Genomic DNA, 19,517 nt, shown 5'->3' on the forward strand with positions numbered 1-19,517 from the left:
AGCTGCTTTGTCCTCAAACATAATATTGGAACTTTTTTTTAAAAAGTTACAAACCATGTGAAAGGAGGAATCCTTTCCATTGAAAGTATTCGTCAGCATCCAAAGAAAACTTGCTTTCCTTTAAGTCATGATATTTGTCCTGTTTACAAATGTATCATTCTCCTTATTTTAAATTGACCGCTTGTTTACTCTGTCGACCATGGTTAAGATTCAGGTAGCAAAGTTATTCTTAAGGGTATCTTTAAATGATTTTTAGTCCTGAAAATGTAAATTTTCTTTCAGCACATGCCCAAGTATCCGAGGATTGGATCTCTTAGAATTGAGTTTTTCCACTATAAACATAAACTTCTGCCTGCCAACCTGCTCAGGACAAATAAATAATATATTTTATAGTTTCACTGCTTTTAAATATACCTGTGTAATATTACATTTAGCATTCAGTACAAGTCATAGTTTTCCACTTCATATATCAGATTGGTGTCATTTATTTGATTGTGATTTTGTATATTGGAAACATAATTGTTTGAATTGCAAGTTTATCTGATTAGAATTATTTTATGGGAAAATCAAATAACAAGGGTTGTTTAAGCAATGTTTCCTATTAGCTGTGTAGGCTGGTCACAAGTTGGTCCTTTAAGTGTGTGTGGTTGTGCAACAAAAATTTAAATCACGTGCACATTTAAAAAAACAATCAGGGAATGCTAGTCTAATGTTGTGCTAAAATGGCTCTGGATGAGATTAATCCTGTATAGTACTAGAAAAAAGTTGAGGCAAAATAGTCTCCAAAAAATAGGGATCCAGTAATATTCTGGTCACACTTTGTCCATTGTATGAGACATAAAATCAAGTTTTTGACCTGTTTAAAATAGGGAAATCAATTATTTATTTTCTGCAGTGTGATAATGTAGCTAGAGTTAAAATGGAACCCAACAAGGTGGAACCACAACCTTGTGGTCTGCGAGGAACAGGCCACATTTTTGTTTTGCAAATCACTTGGGTTGAAGAAATGTTGTTCTTGGTGTTAATTAAGTTAATCCAAACACAAAGCTGGATCAGTAGGACGGGAGTAGTCTTCGTGCAATGTTAGCGTATATGAATTGATAGGCTATGGAATAGTCAACAAAAAATGTTGGATATGCTCAGCAAATTAGGTAACATCTGTGGAGGGAGTGGGGGGAGAGAGAGAGAGACAGAGAGACAGAGTTAATGTTTCAGGTCGTCAAATTTAATCTGTTTCTCTCTCTCCACAGATGTTGGCAGAGTATTTCCAGCATTTTCTGTTTTTATTTCAGATTTTCAGCATCCAGAGTATTTTGCTTTTATGTGGAAAAGTCAAATGCAATTACTCTGGCTGACTTATCAAGATATTTGTAGAACTTAAGTGCTCAACTTCAAAATAGTACCATGGAATCCTTGGCGTTCACCTGAGGGAGCACGTGGGACTTCAGTTTAACACCTCATTTGAAAGACAGCACCTCCAGCAGTGCAACACTTCCTCAGTAGTGTACTGAAGTGCAAGGATTGAAGATTGTGTCATGCCATGTAATACTATACCGCTATTCATCATTGAAAGTTTCTATCACAGCACTATCTACCTTGTGTAACATGTATTACAAGAAATGTTACAAGTTATGTTTCATTTTAAAGTCATGGAGGCACAGAAGTCCATGCTGGCTCTCTGTAGAGCAATCCAATCAATTCCTTTCCCCCACTTTATTTCTGTAGCGTCAGTATGCCTATTTCGTCAAGTGTCCAATTTCCTTTTGAAATCAATAATTGTCTCTGCTTCTACCACCCTTGTAAGCAGCGAGTTCCAAGTCATTACCATTTGCTGCATAAAATAGTTCTTCCTCACACCCCCCCATTTCTTGCCCAAAGCTTTGAATCTATGTCCCTTTGTCCTTGTATCATGAGCTAATGGGAACAGATTTTCTTAATTTACCTTGGCTAAACATGTCATAATCTTGTATGCCTTTATCAGGCTCTCAACCTCCTTTGTTCCAAGGAGAATAACCCCAGCTTCTTCAACCTAACATTGTTGCTAACATCCATCGTCCTTGGAACCATTCTGATAAATCTGCTCTGCACCCTCTAAAGACCCCTCACATCCTTCTTAAAGTGTGGCAACCAGAACCAGTTTCAATACTCTAGTTGTGGCCTAAACAGAACTTTAAACAGGTTCAATATAACTTCTCTGCTTTTGTACTCAATTTATGAAGCCCAAGATTCCATATGCTTTGCTGACTGCTCTCTCAATATGTACTGCTATCTTCAAGGATCAATGCACGTGAGTTCCCTCTGTCTGTGTACACTCTTTTGAACCGTGCCATTAAGTCTATTGCCATTCCCTATATCTTCTGCCAAAATGCAGCACCTCAAACTTTTCTGTGTTAAATTCCATCTGCTATTTGACTATTCTGATAGCCCAGCTATGTCCTGTTACAGACAATTGGTATCACATTCACTGTCAGCCACACCACCAATTTTGGTATCATCGGCAAATTTTAAATTTTACATTGTATTCCAATACCAAGTAAATTTTGTCAACTCTCCTCTCTGCTTCTGCTTATAGCTACTCCTACCAAGTGATCTGCTGTCATGGTATGTTGCGCTCATCTATCTTGCACCATTCTCACATCCACTGTAGCTCGTTTACAAATATGCATTCTTCTTATTTTAAATTGACCATTTGTTTACTCTGTCGACCATGGTTAAGATTCAGGTAGCAAAATTATTCTTAAGGGTATTCTTAAGGGTACACTCTGGAATGTCTATCATCCAACTACGTCTAAGTTGACCCTATTTCTGTTGCCCTCCACTTTGCCCTTTAGCAGAGATCTCTGTGGCTTTTCAGCTCTGATCAGTTCTGCTCTGTAATACTAGTTTTCTTTTCTGGATGTCGCTTTTTAGAGTTATTTTCACTCTTGCAATTTCATGTACCTCTTCATTTGTTTTGTTTTATATATGGCATTTTAAGCATATGTCTTAGCATCCACAACTCAAAGGCTTCTAATTTCTTCCACAAATCCTTATTTATTGTCCAGGCTTCTGAGGTATACAGGAAAGTGGATAGAATGTAGCATCTTATGAGTTTTTTTCCTTGTTACAAGCTTAGTTTTCTTGTTAACACATCCTTTATCTTCACAAAACTACTTCTGGCTATCTCTATTCATCTAATTTCACCATCACATCTGTCATCTTCTGTTATTATTTGTCCCAAGTAAACAAACTTATCTACTTGTTCTAGTGTGGCACTATTCATCTCAATCTTCACTCCTGTTTCTTCTAATGTACACCTTCTGACTACCATTGTTTTTCTCTTTTTGGTGTTAATGCTCACTCCACATCCCAAACTTCTAGGTTTACTTGGTCTACAATATTTTGTTAACTAGCCTTTCCTAAAATCCATGTAGACTATCATAGTCAGCCTTTCCAGTACATCCTTCCTATCAATTTTCATCAATTACCTCTACCACTTCTGTTTCTACTGATGTTTTGTCAGCATCCTCCTCCATAGTAAACACCAATACAAAATATTCATTAAGTATTCTAGCCTTGTCTTGCGCCACTCTCTTTGTCCTTAATTGTCTTTACCCTGACAGATTTGGCATTATGGAAGGCATGAAGTTGTAATACTTACCCACTAGATGTATGCTACTCTTTAGTGTGCGCTGTTGAAGTCCTTTTTAGATGGAAACCTTAGAAATCATTTGGTTTGATATGAATTTCCACTTTTAATGCTGTTTAGTCTTGCTGTTAAAACGCTTGAAAAAGTTATGTCTTGCTGTACAGGTGTAACTTTGTTTTTGATGGCGTACTAAGTCATAATTATGCTTTTCTGACCCTGAAAAGCTAGTTTTATATTTGTGGATAATTTATTTTAATAATTTTTCCATTTATTACAACAAAATTCCATACATTTTTAAAAATAGTTTTTTAATGTTTGATATTTTAGCTTCTATCCTAATCCCATGTGCGCACCCAATTTTTATTTTGCTGTCTGTAAAATGGTTATAAAGTGAAGGATGATCTGTGCTTTTTACTTGATGGTTTGCTGTAAGGATTCTTAAATGTGATTATCTGCTTAGACTCTTTGATGACATCACTGATGCTGGAAGCTGGCGATCCCCCATAGCTGATGCTGGAATGAAATTAACATTAGGAAAGATGAAATACATGCCACAGAAATTGCTGGATCCTTGTGGGTAGCTTTCTTCAAGATCGCTGTAGATCATGGTCACTTTGTCACTGACCGCAAAATCTGAGTCATTGATGGAGCTATAAAAATAATGTCCTGTGTCATGAAATTACGTGACAGGGCCAGATAAGCAAGAATATGGATTCTTGTAACCCACCTTTGGATATCCCCAAAAGGGGCAAATAAATTAAAGAACAGGTAACTTATTTATCTATGGTGGTGAGGATAGCCTTATGGAAAATTTCTGAAGTAGAAGAGTGTAAAAGCAAAATACTCCAAATGTCAGAAATCTGAAATAAAAACAGAAAATGCTGAAGGTAATCAGCAGGTCAGGCATCACCTAAAGAGGGAGAAAGAGAGTTAATATTTCAGTCTGTGCCCTTTTAGTCAGAATAATATAACATTATAACCATTAGGAAGTTTGGGCGTGCGTATTTAAAATGTCCCTTCCTCATAGTTCTAATTTACTTCTTAACACACAAATGCCATGAAACAAAATAATTTTCAGATGTTGACCTTGTTAATTTCTCCTGAAATCCTCCCTAAACCTAAAAGACAACATCGTTTAATGTTCCAGTTATTAGATTTTTGAATATTGGATTCTCCCTTTCCTGTGTAGATATTTTTTTCACCAATATAGGCAAGATAGCTCACTCCTATATTTTAGTACTTGCCATCATGGAGCTCCCTCTGTAATCAGCAGGGCCAGCCATCATCTTAAACTGATCTGACCAGTAGAACGATACCATATCAAGTAGTCCCGATTCTTCAAACAGCTGATGTGTATAAGGTTCAGAAAAGTTGATCACGGGAGTATGTTTCAAGTTCAGCAAGCCATAGCTAATTGATCTGCTGCTAGCAGGATTTCTGGTGATTTCTGTATGCTGCCTTTTATTGCATACATTAGCAGCTGGGCACCTGCTGTTACCATAAGGGTCCATAGGTTGAACACCCATCCAAATATAGCACCAGAACAAAAATGACTTTGCTATTACTGCCAATACCATTGGTAACTAATTGTATACTTATCTCACCAAGATTTCTCATTTTAATTCCATAGTTTTTGATTGGTCCTTAAAACTTAAAATGCAACTCCGAATAACGGCCAGTAAAGCTCACAAAATAAAAATAAGTTTATGCATTTACTGAACGTGTTTCCTGTGTGATGAGGCTGTAATACCAGAAAGTTAAATGAATAGAATTTAGCATAACGTTTTCTGAAACGTGGTGCAGATCATTAGTTCCATGGGGAGGATCTTCCGGTCGGCGAGTGGGAGTGGGGCCCGCTCGCTGACGCATAAAATGACATGGGATGACGTCGGGCGGAACTCCCGACATCACCCCGCGTCATTTCCATTTGAAATGGCTGTGTGCCTGCCAACCTGTCAACGGCCAATTGAGGCCATTAATAAACCAATTTAGGTAATTGACAGGGCTGCCCATCCAACCTTAAGGTTGGCGGGCAGGCCGGGAGCCCTGGCGGGCTTAAGCAAAAGCATGAAACCTCATCCACGGGCAGGATGAGGCTTCATGAGGGTTTTTAAATACTTAATAAAGGTTTCAGTAAAAGTGTTGGACATGTCCCAACTCATGTGACGGTGTCATATATATATATATATGTCGGGGAAATTTTTTAAACATTTGTCTTAAAAGTTTTAATTCTGAGGCGATCTCCCTGAGGCAGCACTTAGCCTCAGGGAGATCAGTGTGCTCTTTCGCACACATGGCGCACTCCCAGCTGAGGGAACCCCCCCTCCCCCCACACAGGGAGCGCATAGCGCTTCCTGGTGGTCGTCACGCTGGGCAGGCCTTAATTGGTCCACCCACGTAAAATGGCAGTGTGCCTCCGATTGGGGGTGCCGATTGGAGGCGCGCCTGCCCGCGCCTGCTCTTGCACTCCACCCCCCCCCCCCCCCCCCCACCCCCACCCCCAACGGGGGGAAAATTTTTCCCCATGTTACAAAGACTGCATTTGAATGATCAGATTTTGTTTTTCTTTATTTCAGAGACTTTGTCAAGACCATGCACAGATATTGAACTTAGATATGGGCACTGACAATGGCAGTACAGCTCTGTTGTATGCATAACAAATTTTGCACATATTGTGACTGCTCTTTTCACTAGCTGTAAATAATTGTGTACTGTAATTTGTTTGCATTAAAGCCTAAATAAAACAGCGCTTTAAGTTTTTATATGGAGAACAATAGCTAATCTTGCACAGAAAATTGCAAGGAATATAAGCAGAGTTCTAGCACAATTCATCTCGAGTTGTTACTATCTATAATATTCACTTGATCAAGTTGTAATTTGGGGAATGCAACGGTATGGGCAATATTTAACTTCAATTAACAGGATTCATTTCGGTCCCAGAGATCTACAGCACAATTTCTCTCTAATCTTATAGTTTATTACAATGCTTATTGATACAAAATTTGAATCATAGTACTGTAAATGTGAAACTGTGCAGTCCAAGAATGTAATTGCTTGTCAACTTTGGACACTGGATTTAAATGCAGACCAGTCTCATGGGATATAAAGCCTTTTTGTCAAAGATTCTCTATCAATGATTTTCTGTAGTCTCATCACTGTTGCTAATAGGCATGGATCTGCAGCAAAGTACGTTTACAGAAATAAATTTACCATAAATTGGCATTAATTTGGCAATACCAATCTAGAGAAGCCATAAAGAATCTTTTGTCAAAGGTGGCAAATTCACATTGGTGGAGTAGAGGTACCCTTCTAAGATTGGATTCAGACACATTGTTGGGCAGAGTGCCTGACCTGTGCATTTGGTAATGACGTACCAAATATAGCAGAAGCTGATCGCACTGAGTGCCTGATATGAAAATGCGTCCCATCCCTCATTTTGAACACTATACAAAAACACCAAAACATGAGTGGGACCAAAGTATTACAAGAGGTAAATCTCTTCAAAATTTCAAGATGGAGAGTTTAAGGAGATGTGGAAAATGGTTTAATCTTTTATGTAAAAATAGTCTGTATGGCATCAAAACAGTTGCAGTGAAGGTGAAATAAGTTTTGTATTTCAATTTTTCCACCTTCATTATTATCTAAAATTACCCTTCAGGAAGACCATTATTTATTTTGCCTCTAATTATTTCCCCTCTTCCCAACGTATGAACATACGAATCAGGAGTAGGAGTAGGCCACTCGGCCCTTCGAGCCTGCCCCACCATTCAATAAGATCATGGCTGATCTGATTTCTCCACATTTCCGCCTATCCCTTATAGCCTTTCAACCCATTACTTTGATCAAAAATCTATCTACCGCTGCCTTACACACACAAGCCAATGATGATGACTTGTCGAAATGCACAATACTAGTGACTTTCTCCATTGCCATACATAGTAACCATTCTTGCATTGACTAAGAGCATCAATATTGACACTATCATATAAAGCACACCTTAAACAGTCACCAAGAGGAAGCACATACATATGAATCATGAGCATATAACGAAAGTAAATCTGGCCAAATAAATATATTTATTTCTCCTTAATGTGGACAGGTAGGCCATGGGAAAGTAATAGTAATAGGAGAAGGCTTGAAAGATGGCAATTCACCTTCAGTAGAGCTAGTATGTGGCATTTTCTGAGGGGGGTGGGGGGCGGTGCAGTGGACATGTGTGGCTTTTAATAGTCAAACAAGGATAGGAGAATTATGTATATTTGAGAGGTTAGGAATTTTTGAAGGGGCCACAAACTGCAGAATAGTCTTTGTAAATTCTGTTAATTTAGGGGTGCACAGCAGAAGTGCCCATCTTCCCATATGCAGATGATGGAGTTAGAACAGGATGACTTCATCCATCCTAAATTCCATAATTTTCACCACTTCATCTTCTCTTGAGAATGTGTGCCACAATTTAAAAGTCACAATTTACCAGTATTTGTTTATCAAGTTTGGATATTCGGCTAAAGACCACTACTGAACTGAAAATGCTTGTGGAGACTTGCCAATATTTTTACCCTTACTCAAATATAGGAAAGCTTCCCTACATTCTGCACTAAATCATGGAAAACATTGTAATTCAAAAGAATTAATGTGGGCTACACTATAAGCTTCCCAATGGGAATTCCACTTTACCTGATAAATATGCTGGAGAAAAAGGAGTGGCAGGAGGCAGTAAAGGAAGCCAAATAAATCAGGCAGTGTCTGCTAAGTAAAACGAAATGCTATCAGAACTCTTTTAAATGCAGATGTGGTTAGAAATTAAGAGCAAATGTTTTGCTAGTTTAGAAAGTGAAACTGTATTTAGCCAAAATGCAAAAGGTTATTGTAAGAAGCTTAAGCGAAATAAATCTTGTTTTTCAATGTGCTTTTATAGAATTCAATGTAATTGTTAAATATTTTTCCATTGTAAATTCTGAACATTTATAGGGACAATGAAATGTTAAATAATAAATTTAGTGTTTGATTTGGTTAAAATAGATAAGTTCAGACAAGGTGCTCCACACCTTCCATTTCTATTTGTAACTGGCATGAAGAAATGGATTTAGGAACTCTTTTTGGAGCATCAAATGTCCTTTGATTTGTTATGTGGAAGAGTCTTCAATTCTAAGTATAGCAGTCCATATTTATTTCCTATTTTGGGTAATTTTTTGAATACTGCAAAATATCTTAGCAGTGATATGTTTGAGGATTTTTTTTTGGCCCATTCTTAAGGGTCTTGTGAAGAAGTACAGGCAAACAAACCATAAATTTGTTGAAGTTCTGGTGTGAATATTGTATCAAAAATATAGATGCAGGACAGACTTTAACATCAATATCCTTGTTACATATAAGCCGAAGCACTGAAATGGGCCACTAACCTCAATTGGTCTTTGCCAACTTTACGCTCCACACGATCTTCCTCACTTAACCTCTTCCCACCCTTCCAAAAAAACAATTCCCTCAAATGCTTCTATATTACCTTCTCCCTCATATATGCATCAAGTATTGCTTAAATATACCAATATTATATTTGTCTACCATTCTACATGGTTGCAAGTTCCACATTCTGATCACGCTGCATAAAGAACTTCCTCCTAATTTAAATAAAAACAGAAAATGCTGGAAAAGCTCAGCGGACCTGGCAGCATCTGTGGAGAGAGAAACAGAGTTAACATTTTGAATTAATATGAATTTTCAGCTGAAACGTTAGCTCTGTTTCTCACTACACGGATGCTGCCAGACCTATTGAATCTATGCAGCGCTTTGTTTTTATTTCAGAAACCCAGCATCTGCAGTATTTTGCTTTCCTCCTAATTTATTTATTTGATATTTTGGTGGATATCTTGTATTTATGCCCCCTTGTTGGAGACACACACATATGAAAACATTTTATCCAAGTCTATACCATCAAAACAAAGATGTCTATCAAATCTGAAGCAACAACAATCTACAATTGGATTCATTCCTAGATTCTTGAACGTATCTGTAGAGGTGGTTTCGGCAGTGGTAAGTAGCCGGAAGAGTAAGTTTGTTAGACACTAAGGAGCAGGAAGGCCGTAAGAGGGTGATGCAGTTTGTCTCAAGGGAAATGACTGAGGCAGGCTACCATCTCGGAATCTCAATCTTTAGAGTGCAGAAGGAGGCCATTCGGCCCATTGAGTCTGCACTGGCTCTCTGAAAGAACATTCTACCTAGTTCCACTCCCTTGCCTTATCCCTGTAACCTTGCACATTCCCTCTTTTCAGATAGCCATCAAGTTCTCTTTTGAATGCATCGATCAAACCTGCCTCCATCACCCTCTCAGGAAGTTCATTCCAAAAAATGATCCTCACATCACTTTTACTCCCTTTGCCAATTATTTTGAATCTATGTCCTTGAGTTCTTGCTGCTCCTTTGTGTGGGAACAGTTACTCACTATTTACTCTGACCATACCCCTCAGGCTCCTCCAGCCTTCTTTTTCTCTAAGTCCTAACCTCTTCAATCTATCCTCAGAGCTACAGCTCTTCATCCCCGGAATCATTTTCGTGAACCTCCTCTGTACTCTCTCCAATACCTTCACATTCTTCCACAAGTATGGTGCGCAGAACTGGATGCAGTACTCCAAATGAGGCCTGATATGTTAACATCATGAGATGAAATAAGATGGGAAGAGATTCATGTGGAACATAAACACTGACATGGAACCTTTCTGTGTGCTGTAAAATGCTATGCAACAACTACCCTTTTCCCACTATTTCCTAGCATCTTCAAACGTAATCCCCATCAAAGCATGTAGCTTACAGGTAAAACTATACATTAAAATATACATTTTAGAATTCAATCTGCACAAATGGATTTTATTTTGCAATCAAAGCCAAATTTGTTGGACATCATTTGAACTAGTTAAATCAGGTCAGCAAGGATTGGGTACCTTGCACTATGCCCAATATTCAGGAAACTAAGAAAATATGTCAACCATAGATCTTTGGATTTTTAAAAAGGATACTAATAAAACATCAATACTTGGTTATACTGTAGGTCTTGCATTGGAGCAATGCAAAACAGTGCACAGCTGACAGCCCTGTAACATAACCGTCAAATTGGCTTTGGAAGTATTGGAATATGTGGGCAATGAGTTCGGACATCCCATTTAAAAAATATACAAGCAGCCTGTGTAGCGCATCTCACCGTGGGAGGGCAAACGGCCATAATATTGGACATTAGCTTGCAAACCGGATACAGTACAAATCTTATTGATTAAAAATTAACATAGGTCCTAATTCAATACATTACAGTTTAAATGGTCCAAATGTTTGCTGGATATTCCATTTTGGCGAACATTGCTTGTGTAGAACAGAACGTTATTTGCGCGGCTTAAAGACATCTCCATCTTTACCTGAGGCAAGTTATAAGGAAACAACGCCAGGTAATGTCACAGAGGTAAGCTGGAGATCAAACCCTTATTAGAATGAATGTGCTTTTCTCACTGGGATTTTTTGTACGGACATCATGTCGCGTTGGGTTGCGATGGGCTACAGCGCGTATAGTAAACATATCTGCCAGGACATTTTGCCATGATCAAAAACACCGAACTGATACAAGTAAAATGAATCTTCCTCATTCCCAGTGATGTGGCAAAGAACCAAAGAGAACAACAGGTTTTGTTCTTCCTGATTGTCTATAAGGAGATTGCAGCCCCGTTCCCGGTGAGCTGGCTCCGAACTCTCATCCCCAGGGTTGACTACAATATGAAAGAAGTGTATCTACCGTTAACAAGTCGGGTGTCACCACTTCTACACGTACTTTTGAAAGTATCTCCACCACGCTAAGATATACCACACTGCACAGGCTCGGTGACCTCACAAGTGTAGCTTAAGTGCAGATATCCTTGCTAATCATGTAGGCAAGCCTTCATTTACCAGAAGCTTTCATTCTTCCAGCAGCTGGCTGTCAACTGACTTTTGCAAAGGGAAACCTCTGCTAACAAGGAGCCCTTTTTCTGATGAAACACTAAGCCAAGGCCCGATCTGCCTGCTGGGGTGAATGTAAAAGATCCCATGGCACTATTTCCAAGAAGAACAAGGGGGTTATCCGCGGCATCCTGGCTAATATTTATTTTTCAATCAACGTCATAAAAAACATTTTCTGGTCATTGTCACATTGCTGTTTTGGGGAGTTTGCTGAGCACAAATGAGCTGCTGCATTTCCTATGTTATGATAGTGACTACATTTCTAAAAAATACTTCATTGGCTGTAAAGTGCTTTGAGACATCTGGTGATCATGAAAAGGGCTATATAAATGCAAATCTGTCTCTCTAACACTCAATTATCTTCTTTACTCTTCCAACTCATTGCCTGGCACAAGAGCTACACCTAGTCCAAAATTTAAAGGGACAATGTAGCTCAATTCATCATCATGAGATTCCTGTACTCATATGGGGAGAAGTGTATCTTCCACTTAGGCCCTTAAAGTTGTCTTCTCTCCTTTCAAAAGAAAAGATGGCTTACTTTTCAAGCAGCAAAGAAATATAACGAGGGAGGGACAGTGTGCTGAAAATCCTGTATGGCCAGAAAGAAGAGGCACTACACGTTGTGGTGACAGGCAGGAGACCCTGGGCTTATCTGGGGTGAGGTTATAGGCTGGGAAATGACCATCAGAGGCATCTCAGCTCTTTGTCCATACACAAAGCAACTATTCAAGGAGGAATGTCACTCTGCAGCTAAACATGCTCTTCTGTGTTTCACAGGGTAGGGTTAATTCAGGGAGAGGCTCCCACTATGCTGACCACCTAAGCATTTCGATAGGAAAATTAGCTACCATAACCACCTCCTCTGAGCATCTAATTTGTGCAAGCACCAGTACAGAGTCACCTACTTGAGAAGGGTCTCTTCATGAACTTGGATGCCTGTTTCATTCACAGAATTCAAATGCCACCACTTTGAAATGAGGCTTTTTAAAAAAAGATTTCTTGCAGGTTGCTTGCTTGTGGACAAGGAAGTCCCTATGTTCATCGAGGGAATGGTAGCATAGTGATTGGTACTGGATTAGTAATCCAGAGACCTGAACTAATAATCTGGAGATGTAACTTCAATCCCTGTCATGACAGTATGTGAATTTGAATTCAGCTAATTAAATAAATCAGGAATAAAAATATAGTAATGGTGACTATGAAGCTGCCAGATTGTCATAAAAGCCCAACTGGTTTGCTGATATCCTTTAGGGAAGGAAACTTGCCTTTCGACCTGGTCAGTCTTATCTCCAGAACTGCAGCATTGTGATTGACTCTTAATTACCTGAAATAGCCTAAGAGAACACTTAGTTGTATCAATTACTGTGAAATGTTACAGTAAGAATAAAACTGGACAGACTAGTTGGCAAAACTGTCCCACAGATTAGTCATACTGTCAGAATAATACCTATCAGGCAAATACCTACTAGACCTCTCCATCACAATCCCTGTTTCACTGGCAGGAGAGACCACCAAAGGTGGTGGCACAGTGGTATAGTCAAAAGGAGATAGCCCTGGGAGTCCTTATCATTGACTACACATCCCATGAAGTCTCGTGGTACCACGTCAAACATGAGTAAGGAAATCTCCTTCCATTTATCACCCTGCCTCAGCTGATGAATCAGTACTCCTTCATATTGAACATCACTTGGAAGAGCACACAAGGGACTTTAATCACCAGCAACAACTTAGTAGCACCAAGACTGACTGAGCTGGCTGAGTCCCGAGTGTGACTTCAACAGGGTGCTCAGAGTTTTGAGAGTTGAGGGAGTTCAGTGAGGAGGGGAGGGAGGCACTAATTTTTAAAAATAATTTTTTCATCCTTTTGGAATTGGTTCTTGCTCTACCACAGGGGAATAAGCTAGCTGCTTAGAGAGTACCTGGTCAGTATCCAGTAATTTGTTAAGGTTATTCTATTCCTAAGGTTTAAAATTGTACAGGGATTTGTGGTAAGATTAATAAAGTACATAAAAGAAAAAAAATAATTGAATAAAATAATTAGGTAACACATATAGATGGCAGGACAGTTGATGTGTCCTGGCAGCAGCACCTGGGAGCTCCTGGATACGAGTGTGATCCAGGGCAAACACACCTGCAGTCAGTGTCTGCAGCTTGAGGAGATTTGGCTCAGAGTCATTGAGCTGGAGGCTGGCTGCAGACACTGTGACACGTTAGGGACAGGGAAAGTTACTTGGACACTTTGTACCAGGAGCCAGTCACACCACTTAGGATAGGGTCTTCTGATTTGGAAGGTGGTCAGGGACAGGAGGATGTGACTGCAGCTGAGGCAGGACCCAGACTGCAGGAGTGTCAGCCTCTGTTGTCCAACAGGTTTGAGGATCTTTCAGCTTGTTTGGATGAGAGTGGGGCTACAGGGTGGATGAGCTGACTGACCATGACACTGTGGTAGAGGAAGCCCTTCAATTTGGGGTGGGGGGGGGGGGGGGGGGGGGGGGGGGCGGGGGGAGCAAGAAGGAATGTAGTGGAAGTAGGGGACATTGAGGGGGATTGACACTGCCCTCTGTAGCAAAGAGTGAGAGTCCAGACAGCTATGTTGCCTGCCCTGGGCCAGGGTTTGGGGCATTTGCTCAAGGCTGGAGAGGAACTTACAGTGGGAGGGGGAGGATCCAATTGTTGTGGTCCATGTAGATACCAAAAACACAGGCAGGATGAGGAAGGTGGTTCTGCTTGGTCAATATGAGGGGCTAGGCACAAAATTAAGAAGCAGAACTTCAAAGGTTAGAATCTCTGGCTTATTACCTTAACCATGTGAAAATTGTCATAGGGAAAACAAGATTAAAGAAATGAATGTGTGGCTCAAAGAGTGGTGTGGGAGAAGTGGGCTCAGTTCGTGGGGAACTAGCACCAGTACTAGGGAAAGTGGGGGCTGTACCTTTGGGATGGTCTACACTTGAACTGTGCTGGGGCTGGCATTCTAGCGAGCTACATAACTAGGGAAGTAGAGAGGGTTATAAACTAAATAGCGGGGACAAGGGATCAAATTTGGGAAAATGTGGTAAACCAAAGAGTAGAGACAAGACAAGAGAGAAAGGTACTAATGTGGGAAATGAGAAACAAACCATGACAGGAAGGGACAGAGAGTATAAATCTAAGAGTAAGTCAGCAGATAAGGCTAGAAGTTACAAAAATTATAAAAGGACAAAATTAAAGGCTCTGTATTTGAACACATGTAACATTTGAAACAAACAGATGAACTGATAGTGCAAATAGAAATAAATAAGTACAATTTGACAGCAATTACAGATACATGATTACAGGATGACATAGATTGGGGTCTGAATATTGAAGGATAGGTGACATTTAGGAAAGACAAGAAGTTAGGAAAAGGTGGAGGGGAGGCTCTGTTAATTATTGATGGTATGGGCACATTAGAGAGGGATGACCTAAGTTCAGGAATGCAGGATATAGAAGCAGTTTGGTTTGAGATGATAAAGGCAAGAAGTTACTTGTGGGAGTATTGTACAGGCCCCCTAAATGTAACTACATGGTAGGACAGAGCATGAAGGAAGAGATAATGGGAGCTTGTCAGAAAGGTTCAGCGATAATCATAGGGGATTTTAATCTACAGATAGACTGGAACAATCAGATGGGCAAAGGTAACATTGATAAGGAGTTCATAGAATGTTTTCAGGATAGCTTCTTAGAACAGCATGTTCTAAGCTAACCAGAGAACGGGCTATACTAGACCTGGTATTGTGCAATGAGATAGATTTGATTAATAACCTCATGGTGTAGGCACTCCTAGGTAGCAGCGATCCATAATATGATTGAATTTTACAGTTTGAGGGAGAGAGGAGTGGATCTAAGACTAGTTTTTAAACTTAAATAAGGACAATTATGAGGGCATGAAAGCACTGCTAGCTAAAGTGAACTGACAAATGAGGTTAAGAGATAGATCAATAGAGGTGCAGTGGCAGAAAATTAAAGGGATATTTCAGAATACACAGAATAGATACATTCCAATGGGAAAGAAAAATTCCAAGGGGAAGACCAACCACCCGTGGTTAACTAACTAAAAAAGTTAAATGCACTATCAAACTTAATGAAAAGCATATCATTACTCAAAAACAGGGGCAGGTCAGAAGATTGGATAGAGTTTAAAGAACAGCAAAGAATGACGAAAAGATTAATAAGGACCGAAAAATTAGAGTAGGAGAGAAAGCTAACTTGAAATATAAAGATGGATTGTAAGAATTTCTATAGGTACTTAAGTAAGAAGAGTTAACAATGTGAGCATTGGTCCTATAGAAAGTGAGTCTCGGGAATTAATAATGGAAAGTAAGGAGATGGCAGATGAATTGAACAGGCATATTGCATCAGCCTTCACTATAGAAGATACAAGTAACATTCCAGAAATAGCTGTAAATCAGGAAATGAAAGGGAAGGAGCAACTCAGGAAATTACGATCACAAGGGAAGTGCTATTGAGCAATTTGTAGGAGCTGCAGACTGACAAGTCCCTGGGTCCTGATGGAATTAATCCTAGGATCTTAAAAGAAGTGGCTAGTGAGACAGTTGATGAGTTGGTTTAATTTTCCAAAATTCCCTAGATTCGGGGAAGGTTCCATTAGGTTGGAAAATAGCAAATGTAACTCCTTTATTCAAAAAGGGAGGGAGACAGAAAGCAGGAAACTATAGGCCAGTTAGCTTAACATTGATCATAGGGAAAATTTTAGAAGCTATTATTAAAGATGTTATAATAACATCTTTAGTAACATCTAAATTAGAAAAATTGAAAGCAATCGGGCAGAGTAAACATGGTTTTGTGAAAAGGAGATCATGTTTAACCAACTTATTGAGTTCTTTGAATGAGTCACATGTACTGTGGATAAAAGGGAACCTTAGATTTCCTTAGATCCTTAGTACTTAGATATCCAGAAGGCATTTGATAAGGTGCCACATCAAAGGTTATTGCAGAAAATAAAAGATCATGGTGTAGGAGGGTAACATATTGGCATGGCTGGAAGATTGGCTAGCTGACAGGAAACAGAGGCCAGGATTTTCCCGTTGGCGAGCGGGGGGAGGGGCCTGCTCACCAATGTGTGAAATGATGTGCGGTGATGTCGGGCAGAACTCTTGATGTCACCGCGCCCCATTTAAATTTTCAGGTAGGCAGGGGCTCAGCAAAATCAGCTGTGTGCACGCCAACCTGTCAATGGCCAATTGAGGGCATTGACAGAGTCATTAAAGTAATTAATGGACCTGCCCATCCAACCTTAAGGTTAGTGGGCAGGCCAGGAGCCCTGGCAGGCATTAGAAAAAGCATGAAACCTCATCCACGGGTGGGATGAAGTTTCATGTAGGTTTTAAAAAATTTAATTAAAATGTTTTTAAAGGTTATGGACATGTCCCAACTCATGTGACAGTGTCACATGAGGGAACATGTCAGGGAATTTTTTTTCTATTTGTAATGTACAGCCGATCTCCCTGAGGCAGCACTTAGTATGCACGAAAGGACGCACTCTCGGGTTAGGGATTCCCCACCGCCCGCACAGGGAGTGCGTAGCACTTCCGTGCAGACGTCACACTGGGCAGGACTTAATTGGCCTGCCCACATAAAATGGCAGCGCGCCCCCGACTGGGGGCACCGTACGCCTCCACACACCCGCTCTTTAACTTCTCCTCTGACGGGGGGAAAATTTTGCCCAGAGAGTTGACATAAACAGGTATTTTCCTGGTTGACAGGATGTAATGAGAGGTGTGCCACAGAGATCAGTGTTGGGCCTCCACTTTTTACCATTTATACAAATGACTTGGATGAAGAGACCAAAGGTATGGTTGCTAAATTTGCTGATGACACAAAGACCAGTGTAAAAGTAAGTTGTGAAGAGGACATAAGGAGGCTACAAAGGGACATAAATAGGTTAAATGAGTGGGCAAAAATCTGGCAAATGGAGTAGAATGTGGGCAAATGTGAAATTGTCCATTTTGGCAGGAAGAATAAAAAAAGCATATTATCTAAATGGTGAGAGATTGCAGAGCTCTGAGGTTCAGAGGGATCTGGGTGTCCTAGTGCATGAATCACAAAAAGGCTAGTATGCAGGTACAGGAAGTAATTAGGAAAGCTAATAGAATGTTATTGTTTATTGCGAGGGGAATTGAATACAAAAGTAGGGGGTTATGCTTCAGGTGTACAGGGCACTGGTGAGACCAATAATGAAGTATTGGTCTCCTTATTTAAGGAAAGATGTAAATGCGTTAGAAGCAGTTCAGAGAAGGTTTACTAGACTAATACCAGCAATGGGCGGATTGTCTTCTAAGGAAAGGTTGGACAGGTTAGGCTTGTATCTACTGGACTTTAGAACGGTAAGAGGCAACTTGACTGAAACCCCTAAGATCCTGAGGGGTCTTGGATGTGAAGAGGTTGTTTCTTCTTGTGAGAGGATCTAGAACTAGGGGTCACTGTTTAAAAATAAGGGGTCACTCATTTAAGACAGAGATGAGAATTTTTTTCTCAGGGATTCATGAATCTTTGGAACTCCCTTCCTCAAAAGGCAGTGGAAGCAGAATGTTTGAATATTTTTAAGGCATAACGAGATAGATTCTTGATTAACAAAAGGGTGAAAGGTTATCAGGGGTAGGCGGGAATGTGGAGTTGAGATTACAACCAGCCATGATTTTATTGAATGGCAGAGTAGGCTTGAGGGGCTGAGTGGCCTACTTATGCTCTAATTTGTATGTAACTTCCAGTCTTGTTTGTAGCAGGTGTTAAGAGAACCAGTACAAAGGGAAAACCGACTTGACCTCATCCTCATCAATCTATCTGCTGCAGATGCATCTGTCCATGACAGTACTAGTAGGAGTGACTGCTGCACAATTCTTGTGCAGATGAAATCTTGTCTTCCCCCTGAGGACACCCTTCCCCATGTTTTGTGGCACTATGGCTGTGCTAAATGGGTTAGACTCAGAACAATTGTCAAAACTGGGCATCCACGAGGTGTTATGGGCCATCAGCAGTAACAGAATTATATACCACCATGATCTATGACCTTATGGCCCTGCACATCTCTCACTCTACAATTACCATCAAGCCTTTCTTTAGTCTTGCCACATCCAATCGTGAATAGTGGTGGAGAATCAAATAATTAACAGAAGGAAGAATGTTCCCATCCTTTACGAAGCAACCTAGCACCTGAGTCTAAAAGACAAGGCTGAAATGTTTATAATCATCATCAGCCAAAAGTGCCAAGTGGATGATCCATCTCACCTTCTCCCAAGGTACCCACCATCACAAATGCCTTCAGCCAATTCAATTGACTCCATGTAATGTCAAAAAATGACTGAGCACATTGGATGCAACAAAGGCAATAGGCTGCAACAACATTTTGGCTGTAGTGGTGAAAACAGGTGCCAGAATTAGCCTATAATCAAGCTGTCCCAATAAAGCCACAACGCTTGCATCAACTCAACAAAGTGAAAAATTACCCACGTATATCCTATCAAGAAGAAGGACAATGCAATTTAGCCAAATACCACCCCTTCAACCTACTCTCAATCATTAGAAAAATGATGATGTCAATAACAGTGCTAACAAGCTCCACTTACTCACCAATAACCTGCATCAAAAATTAATGTCCAGAGTTTCTTTGAATTGGTGTTTATTGACTATGCCAAGTGATGTGATAAAAATACAAATGCTGGTGTTTACTGAAGGGCATTCATCTGGAAGTTGGTAGGGCTGGGTCTTTTTTGGTTGTTGCTGGCAAGACCAATTATTTTCCATCCTTAATTGGCCTTGCTAGGGTAGTGAGCCACTTTCTTAAACCACCGCAATCCATGTGGTGAAGGTATCCCAATAGTGTTGTTAGGTAGGGAGTTCCAGAATTTTGACCCAAAGATGATGAATAAATGGCAATATA

The 19,517-nt window shown here is 40.0% G+C and overlaps 1 protein-coding gene across 7 annotated transcripts in view; it reads left to right on the top strand.

Moving 5' to 3' along the window:
* Positions 1 to 6,388, top strand: part of LOC144693125 (lysophosphatidylserine lipase ABHD12-like) — a 31,369-nt gene extending 24,981 nt beyond the window's left edge. For 3 of the 7 annotated variants that reach the window (XR_013579476.1, XM_078562565.1, XM_078562566.1), the window contains one exon: positions 6,205 to 6,388. Coding sequence is in view for 4 of the 7 variants with exons in the window: in XM_078562565.1 (XP_078418691.1) it covers positions 6,205 to 6,235 (31 nt within the window). In the remaining 3 variants the exon portion in view is untranslated. Of the gene's footprint in view, positions 1 to 4,088; positions 4,297 to 6,204 lie in introns of those variants that run through there. The other 4 variants (XM_078562562.1, XM_078562564.1, XM_078562563.1 and 1 more) reach the window with 3 other exon arrangements.
* Positions 6,389 to 19,517: the final 13,129 nt, after the last annotated feature.

This window comes from Cetorhinus maximus, chromosome 18 (assembly GCF_964194155.1).
Source record: "Cetorhinus maximus chromosome 18, sCetMax3.hap1.1, whole genome shotgun sequence".
In the NCBI taxonomy this organism is placed as follows: Eukaryota; Metazoa; Chordata; class Chondrichthyes; order Lamniformes; family Cetorhinidae; genus Cetorhinus; species Cetorhinus maximus.